The sequence below is a fragment of the Podarcis filfolensis genome, assembly GCF_964270895.1.
Source record: "Podarcis filfolensis genome assembly, chromosome: 11".
Taxonomy (NCBI): domain Eukaryota; kingdom Metazoa; phylum Chordata; class Lepidosauria; order Squamata; family Lacertidae; genus Podarcis; species Podarcis filfolensis.
The window spans coordinates 40216790-40229660 of record NC_139613.1 but is presented as its reverse complement, the minus strand read 5'-3'; the positions used below and the strand labels follow the sequence as shown (position 1 = coordinate 40229660).

General features: G+C 39.5%; 1 protein-coding gene across 4 annotated transcripts in view; it reads left to right on the top strand.

The window, feature by feature from the left end:
- The window catches only part of EFNA5 (ephrin A5), a 214962-nt gene extending 204108 nt beyond the window's left edge, over positions 1-10854 (top strand). For all 4 annotated transcript variants that reach the window (XM_083577155.1, XM_083577154.1, XM_083577153.1 and 1 more), the window contains one exon: positions 6627-10854. In XM_083577155.1, the coding sequence (XP_083433281.1) occupies positions 6627-6748 (122 nt within the window). In that variant the 3' untranslated portion in view covers positions 6749-10854. The remainder of the gene's footprint in view (positions 1-6626) is intronic.
- The last annotated feature ends 2017 nt before the right edge of the window (positions 10855-12871 follow it).

Here is a 12871-nt window from a genome sequence, read left to right as displayed (position 1 = left end):
TTTACACATCTATGTATTTAGAAGCATTTAAACCAGTGGTTTCCCTGCCCACAACAAGCAATTGACCATAACATCATTGATAGGTTAGTTGTCCAATGGGTGGACAGAATCTTATAAATTTAATAAAGCTACCTTTCCAAAAGTGTCACGTTTTGATCTATATGGTAGAACAAGTATGCAATAAGTTCTACTGGTTAAAATCAAAATTATTTCAGGCTTTAAAATGAGAACAATGGCTGAATATCATTCTGTACCTTTAAACTAATAGCATATGTGAAAGAGTTGTCTACAAGTGTTCATAAAGATCCTTGTGCAAATGAGTATTACTATTCAGGCTGATCTCGATGGGAATATGTCTGTGTGCTTTAAAAGACTGCCTGCAGTACAAATGCTTTCATAAATATGAATAAGATATACATACACTTGGAAGTTTTGCTCTGTAAATTTAGAGTGCAATCTTGTTAATTAAATGCTTTTAAATTTCTTTGATTCAATGGGATTGAGTTAAGCCTAAACAGAACTGTCCCCATTGAAACCAATGTACATAATTATAGCTGGAGCTCATTAAAATATGCATCTCTATAGATGTTTTATATGTGCATGGATTTATATATGCACTCTGCCAACTAAATATATGTAAACTCTTTTTTTCAAATAATTACTTGCAAACACATTTTTTTGCAATCCCATCTGTAATCAGTTACCTCAACACTATTTTTTTCAGTTCTGTTTTTATAGTGAAAATATTAAAGAACTTTTGAAAGCTAAACTGTCTCCTGAACATGAACGTGCCTGTGGACATTGCTTTTACATGAGAGATTTTAATCATTATCCATTAAATACAGAATCTTAGAGTGAGCCTATATGGCTAGTTGATAATTGTATTTGTATTCTAGGCTGTGGGGTGGAAAATTTATTCTACCATACTTGAGTATACTCTTGCCCTGTAAAAGAAACATAGTCTTATCCTAAGGAACTAGGAAGTTTTATTAGTCCCTATCACAGATAGTTAATGAAGAGCCAACTGTTTGCAAAGACAACTATTTTGTGCTGTATGTTCTATTACTGATTTGTCTCTTAAGAGCCAGTGCAGATATAACACGCCGGTCACTTAATCATTGTTAAGAGATTAGAAGTGGCCCATGGAATTGCACATTTCTCCTTCCAGCCATTGCTCCTTGCATGTGAATTCTCTGTTGTTGTTTTACCACAGTTGATGCTAACTAGGATATCTCTTAACCATGGTCTGCCAAGCAGCTTCTCCATGTTTAAATCTGATGCTGAAGTCAGCTTTAACCGTGATTAAAGAAGAAAATGGATTTTATACACAAGGAGGAGCTTGGAAAGGCTTAGGTCTGCATTGACTCAAGCGCACAAACAGCTCTATAGTGACACCTAGTAGCAGAGCACAAGCATTGCAACAGAACTTATCAAAAACCACATTCTTTTGAAAGATGGCTTTATATATTTCCCAGATACCTCAAAGGAAAAATAATAATATACGTAATACCCACCCCACACCACTGTGTCACATTCCTAAATTATTTTTGTAGCTGAAAAGCATATTTCCTGATGCTTTGCAGTTTGTTAAATTTCCGTTTAAGCTCTGCCCCCTCAAATTACAACGTAGCGAGCTATGTTGAGTCTGATCAACATATCTACAAATTATGTATCATTTGTACAAGCTACCACAAGCCTTGATTGGTAGCAAGCATTAGGTCCTACAAACCATGTCCTACTATGACACCACAGTAATGTACACACGCATTTATCAGTATTGAAACAGATATTACCTTGAATGAAAAGTTATATATCTTTCACTTTAACTTGGGAGTGCATTTTAAGGCTCAAAATTATTCATTGACTGCTGGATATCTCACTACCACACACCTGACATCACATATGATGTCAGTTGTGCGGCAAGTGGGCATGGGTTAGGGAAAACAGCCTCACAGGCCAAATTGGGGCACATGACAGACCTAATTTTGCCTGGAGGCCAATGGTTCTCTACCCCAGTGCTAGCAGAGAGTAGAAATCCAGTGGGGGGGGGGGCTTTTCAGTTGTCTCAATGACTTCAGAGAGAAGAATGAGAGAATCAAGCTCCACCTTCCATTATCTGATCCTTGTTTTTAATCTGAGTTCTTTACACTTTCCATTTTTTCTTAACAGTTTTAGAGTAGCTGAACATGCATTTATCTATCCCTTCAACTTTTGAATATGAGCTAATCCATTGTGAACAATAGGTAGAACCTGAAAGCTTCATTACCACCTCATTCACTCACCAGAGGAGAAAGGACCCCTTGCCATCATTATCCTGACAAATTTGCCGAAGTCTGTTTATCAATGCAGAGTAATTATAGTGCATTTAACTCCTGACACAGTACACAGGTGACATTGGTTTTCATCACGCTGGTATATCAGGGTGTTGCTGTTGTTTCACTCTTACAGCCAAAACCTTTGTGTTGGCCGGCTACTGTCCGCCTTATATTTAAAGCATTTATTTTAAAAGACTACTACTTGCACTCACAAATGAGAATTTAAATACTTTTAAAAATGCTTTTATCCTGTTTTAGATGTCATTTTTCCATAATGGAAGTGCCTTGGGCTGGAATTTATCAACTGTTTGAAACTTAAGCACATAGGCAGCCCCAGATGTACTATGGCAGCTGCTCAAATTGCAAGGCATTCTGATTAAGATACTACGTTAGACACAAATATGTTATAGCAAAGCAAAATCAAACCAGTTCCAACACACACTTCTCAGTATCGATAAAGGCAGAATACTTATGCAAAAAGTTCAGTTTCCATAAAAGTCTAGAGCAGTTGCGTATCATTGTCAGCTTTATCAGTGAGAATGTTCCTCTTCTGAGCATGAAGATCCTAAAATGCCCAAGAATCTGTTTTGCAGGAGAGCAGCGAAACCATGTTAATGAGTCATTAGCGTGTGGTATCTAAACACAATGCAAAATGTTGGTAGAGTGAAGAAGAGTAGGTGGTGCAGGGAGATGCCTAAATGAAAAGCACATTTACGCTGACACAGAGGCTTCTTTTGCATGAGAAAGTTTTCATACAATCAAAGCCTTCCTCCCACCTTTGATGACAAGGTAGCTCCACCTCTGCATCCTTGTTGCCGGTATAGGGCAACAACAACTTTGAAGTTAATGGAGAAGTCACATTGCAGCATGTATAGAGATCTGGAGCAGGGCCAGCTCCCATCCACAGAGCATATTCACAAGATTGCCTGAGAAAATATTTGATAGTAATTCCCAGCTCACTAACAGTTTGCTATTAACATGCTGCTTCGTTAACAGGGACAGTCCCACTGAGTTTTGTTGCATGCTGTCTAAACTGTGTACTAACATGCTAGTATTGTAGTGTACGTGTCTGGTTTGTGTGCTCTCCTTTTGTCTGTTACGTTTGGGGTGGGGACAAAGGCAGTTGCCCAGCAGTCAAATTTGTTCTTTTATTTGCCCCACCACCTTTCCTCCAAAGTAACTTAAACAAAAATTAGTTAAAATCAGCCCATTCCAATTAAAATAAGATTTAAAATAAATAAATAATAATAAGAGCAGCAGCCAATTTAATAACACCAACCAGTAATTGTATACAGCAATCTTCCAGGAATTTAATGCCAACTGAAACTTTGGCAACTGAAATTTTATTGCACCCAAAAAATAACATTCTATGGCATCTGACTTCCAAAGTTGGTTGTTCCCACAGTAATAGATGTTACTTGGGTAACCACCTTGTTTACCTACCCATCATTGCTTAATAATTGGAAGTATATCCAATTTATGGTTCCATACATTTTGTACAATATCAAAAATAAGGAGGAAACTGAATAGTGGAAACTCATAAATCACAAAGTAAACATTTTAAATTTTATTTCTAGGGCAGTAATTTCAGAGAGGGTCTACACCAGCAGTTTAATCAACAATAACATGCTACCATTGTGTTTAAATTCATGGTTTATCTCTGTTTAGCTCTCTAATAAACCATTAAGGCAAGATGGGCAACTTGACTTCATTCTGCCTCCTAAAATGTAGGATGTGGCAGTACATTGAAGAAGACATCATCAGCTCTCATTCTCTAATGTGAATTAGTACTTCTAGGTGCTAGGGGTTTCCTGGAGAAGCTTTGAAGCAGATAATCTTGGTGGGCCCATACAATATTAAAAATGTGAGGGCTCCAATAAGACCCTATAAAAGAATGTAAGGACCAGGATGTTTAAAGGTGATTCCATTTGAGTCTGCCCATTCATTAAGGTTACCTGGAGAAAAACTATTCCCCATCCAACCCAAATCTATGTTGCATTTAGCCAACATGCAAGAGAGAACCTTCAAGATGGCATCTCTGAGGTTCTGATACTCTCTAGCAAGAGTGAATCTGCCTCTTTTCTGCTACCAGTGGACGAAGACCTCTCTCTTGCAGCTGTCATTTGACCCACTAAGTTTTTGGTTGTTGTTTTTTAATATTCCCATTGTGGTTTTTGTAAATTGTTCTTAATCTTCCCATTGTGGTTATTTGTAAATTGTTTCATCTGCCATTCTTATCTTTGTCTTTTACCTGCCGTTATTTTTCTATTTTATTATGTTTCTATTGTCTTGTTTTCATCTTTTTTAAAACAGAAAAGCAGGGCTTAAATGTTCGTGATACATCAATAAATAAACTCATGCATTCAGGATCTGTTTTTTGACTAAAGTGAGATTTTAAGCATTGGAGTTGAAACCAGTGTCTTGCTTTTGCTAGCTTAATTCAGATGAATCAACAAATGAATGCACTTTGAGTTTTTAAGTAACTTATGAGCCAGTTCAGAATGTGTTAAGTATTTGGGGGAAAAATTAAAAGTTCTTCTACCATACTGGGGATTTTACTCAGGGATGCAAGTTCATAAAACTTGCTTAAAAAATTTAGCCTGATGTATCATATACAGTGTAGAGACTGTTTCGAATCTGAACATTTTTCTGACACCATAAACTGATCCAACTAGTATGTCTGACATACTCAATAAAAATTAACATGACTAATATTTTCTCTGTTAAGAATAGCTGATATGTACCCTGAAATTGCATCTGACTTTTTATGATATCATTGAGATGTGTTCAAAAGAGAAATAGAATATTCTGCTCTACCTGTTTCACCACTAATAGGTCTTGGCTTTCCTCAAAGTTTTAATGTTGGTTATTTTTCATTAGCTGTAATTCACCAAAAATTGTATTAATTCCATTCTGGTATTCAGCAAAAATCAGTGGTGAAGATTTTTATCAGCCCTTTAACATTTTCCATTGCATATAGTGACCCTGATAATGTCAGTATCACTGTCCAAATATTTGACAATTAAAGCTATGTTCGTCAGTGAAAACCCAATTTGATTTTTTAGACCCACTGAGCTTGTTAATAATAATAATAATAATAATAATAATAATAATAATAATAATAATAGTAATAGTAATTTTATTTATACCCCCATCTGGCTGGGTTTCCCCAGCCACTCTGGGCAGCTCCCAGCAAAATAGTAAAAACACAATAAAACATCAAACTTCACTAACCAGGGCTGCCTTAAGGGTTGAGTAACTTACAGTGTGTTAATCTAAAGCTTTCAAATAGGCATGCTATGATTCTGGAAAAACAAATTTGCTCATAACTATTTAGCATCAGTAGTTTTAGAATTAGAATCACAACTCCATTAGAGTTAATATTACAAACCACAAATTCAGTTCACTTAAAAGTCGCACACACAACTGCATCCTTTACAGGCCTTTTCTGTTTTTAGTTCTTTTCTATATGAATACTTACAGGGTTAAAAGCTTCAGTGAAAATAGAAGCTAATTAGTATAAATCAGTCTTGCTCAGTATCGTCTACACCAGCTTTTCCCAACCTTGGCTCCCCAATCCTTGGTCCTGCTAGCTATGGATGATGGAAGTTTAAGTCCAACAATATCTGGGGACCCAAGGTTGGAAGAGGCTGGTCTACACCAATTGGCAACAACTGTCCAGGATTTTAGACAGAAGTCTTTTCTAGTCCTACCTGGATTTAACCTGGGACATAACCCATGCAAAGCCACAAGCTCGGCCACTGCGCTATGACACGTCGATACTTTCACGTAGGCCACCTGACTTGTTCCACTATTGTGGTACTTAGGATTTCTCTAACATGCACCAGTAGTTATGCACTTCCCATCTCCTGAGCTTTTTAAAGGGTAAAACTAACAGAATTGTCATCTCCACACAATAAGCCTAGCCTTCCAATAAAATGCAGTCTACTAATTGTGCCGTGGAGAACAAGTGTTGTATGAATGGTAACATACAGTTGAAGCACATGCTGATTTGGGGGTAATGCAACTGGGACAGAGATATTAATGCACAAGACTATGCCAGGAATTGAACACATGCCCGGTATTTCAGCTAGCAGCTTTTTGCTCACTTTGATAGACAGAGAAATGTTTGTTGAATGTGCATCACATGTGTATAAATGATGGGGTGTTGTGGTTTTTAAAGCCCCACACAGTACAAAATCTTATTTTCTGTATTGTACTGAAATGCTGGAGCTGTAATCTCGAGGCTCATTAAAGATGCAATGCTTCATTAGAATTTGTGTGTTCTCCCCCCCACCCCCATTTGAACAGATGATACCGTACATGAGTCTGCTGAGCCGTCCCGTGGTGAGAACGCAGCACAGAGACCAAGGATATCCAGTCGGCTTTTGGCAACCCTCCTGTTCCTCCTGGCAATGCTTTTGACGTTATAGCACATATTATAGTAATCTGTCACAGACAACATCAGGGTCTTGGAACATCAAAGATCCGCTTAATTGCTCATCCCAAGAACGGGACATTATATTGGTTTTGCTGATGTTGGTTTGTTTCCCTTCCCCAATCTCCTCCCCTTCTTCCTCTGCAACCTGAACTGTGAGCAAAAATTGAAGAGGCGTAACTAGCCCTCTTGCCACTCCCGATCTTCCCCGTGGCTTTCCTTGACCCCTTCTAAAATAAAAGGACTCCAAATGAAAATGCCAAATTTCAATATTGACACTAGTGATTCTTACGTTCTCTGCAGCCTCTCTTAAGATACCGCCTCGGTTAGCTCTCTGGGCCCACCTGTATGTGGAGAAGGAAGAATAGTAGCAGGTGCAGTCATTTGGAAGATAAGGAACTTGTTTGGAAAACCAAGAGGAGTCTTTACTCACTCCGATACAATATTTATGTCTCCTCGTTGAGCGCTGTAAGACGATCATGCAAGGCACTGTATCACCATGTCAGGACTGGAGGGGAGATACTGAGAACAGATATAGCGTAACGCCATTCCCTCCAGGAATTTATCAATGAACAGGCTTTTCATAGGGAAAGAGATACTGTTTTGTATGCAACTGCCTTGAAAGATCATTCACAGTAGAACTTAAGCTCCACAACAGACACTCTTGTCATCAGGGGAGAAGAAAGTGGCTACTGAGGAATGCTAGCACACAAGCAAGGTCAGATAGAGGAAGCTTCGCTGGGGTGTGAGTGCCTCTGGTATCTCTCTAAGTGGATAGTGCACACCAGATTGTTTTTCTTTTGAAACAGATCACCATGGTGCTACAATAATTTTTCTTCAAATGCAAAGAGGCATTTTCTGTTCCTTTTTCTTCTTCTTCGTGTGAATAAAGTGACCTTTCCCAAGGCTGATTTACTAGCCGGTAGCCTTCGATACCACTCTTTAAGTGATGATACATGCTAGGATGATAGCAGCACCGGGTGGAGAAAACATGGTCAGAGATGCAAAATCTCCAGGGTGCTCATGATTTGCCTCCCTTTGAAAGTTTGGCAACCACTGGAGTAAACTCCTGCCAGAAAGGGACCAGGATACTTGTCATAGAGGGCTGTGGGTTAGGGAGAAGGAAAAGGTTAGGAAGAGCGTGTTGAACTCTGGAGTGAACGTTGAGGCATTGGTTTTGTAGCTCTCTTCCTTTCCAACACAGTTGAAAAGTGGAAGAAATACCTTTATCAGCAGGAGGATACGTAGGTGGACTCCCAAAGACCTTGAACTAAATATTTTTTTGAAAACCCACTAGAATAGAAAATGCATTATTTAGATATACCAAGTAATTATATATGCTTGTCCTATTTAAAGATGATAAAAGTGGTAAGAGGATTATGGGGTGCTGTCTTGTTTGGCTGGAATCAGGGCTGAACCCTTAGGCACCTGAAAACTACTTTGTTAGGGACTAATAAAAACCATTTACCAGGAAATGCCTTCCTTGTGGGTTTCCATTGGCTTAGGCAGGCGTTGACTTGCAGGAGATTGAGTAGACATCATGGAAGTGATTGTTTTGGAAAGTTGACTTTTACCGCAAACTCTTGAGAACAAAGCCTTACAAGAATGCGCTAGATTCCGCAGGACAACAAAAAGTGTAATTTAATACTAAATCATGATGCAAATGGACAGCATTTTGTGAATGTTTTTTGTTTGTTTGTTTGTTTGTTTAAGAGAGGAAAGCAGGATGTGTTTTTTTTTAAAAGAAAAAAGTTGAAGGATTTCACGATCCAAAAATAGCAGAAAGTAAATTTAGAGCACTCTGGGCTTGCCTGATACCATACAGTATGGGCTGTGTTTGAAAGCACAGAGACGTCTAATACCGCACACTAACAGCCTATGTTGAGAGATAGCACTGTCCTTACATTAAATAAATCTTCTCTCTTCAGTATAATGCACTTGGTGCACATATATCTCAGAAATGGCAGTGCACAGGTAGCTAGCAAGTAATGACCTTGGAGATAGTGAAAAAAGTCATGGCTGTGGAGCACACCACTTAATGTCCCTGAGATGGTTCCATGTCAACTGCAAACATGAGTTGATGTCCTAACGATGACTATAGCTGTTTTCCATAATTCATCTATAAATAATGAAAAACTCGACTCACTTCTGTCTCGAGAGCACGCTTTTTTTTAGCAATACGAAGTTTTCACCACAGTGAATTCAGCCCTTTGCTTTGCCACAGTGCACTGCTAACCTAACAAATAAAGGCGGCGCTGCCTTACAGCAAAAGTCGCTGACAACTGCTCAACATCCAGTGCAATCTTTGTGGGCAGTAATTTTGCAGGACCTCTGCTTTGGATACTTAATGGCATCAGGCAATCTCAATCATGCCAAATGAGCAACGTCTAAAGGTTTTTTGAATCTCTCTGGTGTGTGTATGCGTGCCGTTTCGACATCTTGAAAAAGATGCCAGTGTGGAAGTTTACAGCAGCCTTTGTCCCCCGGCGTGAAGTCCGAAGAGCCAGATTCCGCTACGGCAGCCCCTGAGCCCAGGCAAGTGTGCCCTATGCCACCCCCTCCCAGTTTGCCCGAGGGCTTTGCAAAGGGTAGCGGGGAAATAAGGATTGATCTGTTTGGTGGATACTGTGTATCCTTTAATAGACGACAAGGTAACATTTCGTGTTAGTTTAGAAATAATTGTTTTGTACTGTACTTTCTTGGATGGCAAAGGAAAGACGAGTTAAAACAAACAAAATGCTTTGTTCTTTAAATTCTGTATTATTAGCAGCCTCTGTTGTATATAGTGTTTGATAATAAAGTATTAATTTGATTCTTATGTCTTTTGTAAGTGAGAAAATAAATAGACTTTCATGATATTAAAAATTAAATAAAAGAAACGCACCCCCACTGATCATATGACAGAAGCATTCACTGTGGCGACTGAGAACCAAATGGCAAGTAGTCGCAACAAGTCACCATTCAGAACTCACCCATGAAACCCATGCACCCAGACGCTCAAGATTTCACGATGTCAAGACTTGGAGCCGTGCGACATTTGATGCTTGATATTTTGTCCTCAGTGTTAATGTCCTGACGTTGGAGCCCTGTGATGTTTAGGCTTAACCTTCCCCTTTGGGGTTGAGTTAGCATGTTGGTTCTCAATGGCTTTGGGATTCTTATTCTTATTTCTTGTGAGGATGGTTTTCCTTCTGATTCTTTGTCTTTTAAAAAAAAATTCTTTTCATGGATGGTTTGTTTCAAAAGGGGCCTTGCCAGCATCACATGTGATGTTCTACAGTGACTGGCGTGCCCTCACACCAAAAAAAAGCCAACAAATTTGAGAGGGGCCATATGTAAATAATATTCTTTCCTGTATAACCACTGCTGAGGGAAAGAAACAGTAGCTGTTGAGGGAATGTGTTTGGTTGTTTGTTTTTTGTTTTTTTAAAAAACTGATATTTATCAATTGCTTTATCAAAGCAGCGGCTGTGTCAGTTTTGAAAAATATGGAACTCATTCATACTGCCGTCAGATTATGTGTATTCATCAGTCTTACTTCCCAAATGCCCTGCATCAGATGTGTTCTTTTTCCTCCCCATTCCGTAACCCTGGCAAGTTTCTTTTTTTTTATATATCTCCCCCCACCCACCCTGTTTAAAATTTGGAGCAGTGAATGGGCAGATCTGTTTCTGATTTGGCATTACCAAGTTTTTCCCATGCATTCACCCCTGAGTTTTTCAGATGTGAGACAAATCTCCCTACAATAGACTTGCTGCCATTGTCTGTACAGTTTAATAGATGCTGGCATGTTGGAGGTTACCCATGAGTCTACAAAATCCGCTTTCCATACTTACTCTTGACACCCTATTGAAGCCACTCATTGTGTGTCCTTCTGGGTATGAAAGTCCAGCTCAGTGTGGTCCTGTGCTTGTACTGCCCTGCTTTTGCAGTTTCTTTGCACTTATTCATTGAGTGCTGTTCTTGAAATGCTTACATTATATGAACTTAACAGAAATTGTAAAAACGAAACAAACAAACCCATAAGATCTGTATTTGTATATACACGTGTCCGTACAATTATATCTGAATAAAAAAAATTAAAGATTTTCATCATTTTAATGGATTCTTTCAGGCTATATTTTTGTTTGCTGAGTGACATCTTTGTTTCAGGGCCAGCTGTCCTCCATCCTATAAATGTTTTCAGGCAGCGGAAAGCTGCAAGGAATACAGCACTTCACAGCTGCGAAACAGTTGCAATGCAATTTCTGCTTGGGCTAAATGGCTGGAGCCATAGCTGCCAGGATCCGGCCAGATCTGTACCTTGGCTACTGTCACATTCTCTGCTCTTCCCTCCCACTTCCAATCCAGTCATCCAGTATAAACTTTCTGGTGTGACAATGCATACTATTGTCTAGGTCATGGGGGAGGCTCACCAGATGTTGCTGGACTACAACTCCCCTCAACTTGGACCACTGGCCATGCTGGCTGGAACTGATGGGGCAGACTAACAACATCTGGAAAATCATAGGTTCCCCACTCCTGTCCTAGATGCTGGTGGTAAAAATCCACCTAGATGTTCTCTGTCCAGTCCCCCCCCCCGGTGTTGAGCACCTGGTATAAAGCACCATATTATTCATACCATGGAATGGTGCCATCTAAGGGACTGCAAACAGGGCAGACAACACCTGGCTCCCCTTTATCCATAGTGCCCTTGGGTTCTGCAAGCTTCAAAAGTGGTCTTGGGGGAAATTCCCAGCGCATCTGCAGACATGGCCTCTGTATTCTCTTCAACTCATCCTCCAGGTGAGTTCTGAATGCTGAACTATCCCTCAAAGATCAGTTCAGCTTGGGTAACTGTGTGCATCTCCACAACATGCAAGTACACAACATGCTAGTGCAGAGTGGTACCTTTTCACATGCATTTTTAATCAAAATAAGAGTTTTGGAATGTTTGGCATTTAAAAAAGCAAACAAACCTTGAGGAGTAAACTTGACTGGAGGCTCATGGGAAACGAGGACTGACGCAAGGGTTCCAGTACCAGTTGTGACGAAGATGAAGGAATTGCCTCCCATCATTCACCACTCCACCAGCAATTGTTACATATCCTTCACCACCGCTAGGGCGAGTTCCTGAAGACCTTGATATGCTGGCATTAGCAAATGGTTTGCGAAAGATCTGAAGGGTGTGTAAGAACGTCACCTGAAAAATAAGGTTGAAGGGGTGACACACAGAAAAGGCAGCTGATACACACACTCTGCATTTCAAAATACAAGGTTTAATTACACCCATGTTAGCGTTAACCGCCATGAAAGCTTTTTATTACATTTAATTGGTTGACAGGGCAGCAAGTACTAATTATAACTTGCTGTGACTTCTCTTTACAAATTAGGAGTGACAGCTTAGTGAGAAGAGGAAGAGAGGCGTATGCATGTTTAACACAAAAGTACTGGTGTGCTGAACCTTTGTCTCTGGAAGTGTGAATGTAAGATTATAAATGACACATGTTTGGTTTGTCTTAACATAATAGCCCCAAATTATACTGCGAGTTTCACAATTACTGGTCATTGCTCTGTAGGCACTGCCTGGATGGAGAATGGACTTTGAATTCTGGATGGAGAATGGCGTTATTAGTTTTCACACTCATCTTTTCCATTCCTTTGTCTCCAGTGAGACCTCCAACATTTCTGTTCCAACATGGTTAAAAGAGGCCTTGTAGGATCTAGTGCCTTGATTGTCTAAGAGACAATCCTAAGCATCATTTGCTTGGAAGTAAGCTGAGCTCCCCTTGTTTTTTTAATTGAACTTGCTTCCAACTAAGAGTGCTTAGAATTGCAGTCCAATGATTGAAAGTTGAGATGGGGTGGAGGAACTATGTTGCTTGGTTGATATAGAAGAATCAAGCAAACTAAAAGAATGTGTGCAGTACAGTATTGAACCTTTTTGTCAATGGCAATCGCAGATGTTCAAATTGTGTAGACTTAATGTAAAATGAGGACCTCAGAATTGTGTCAGGCCTCACTCCCTGATGTATGTACATTTACTCTCCTGAATGTCTGCATAGCTCCCTATGTGTACCTTTGAACACATGTTGATCATATTCAGATATTCAGCTGAATGCACATAGGTCCCTCATGC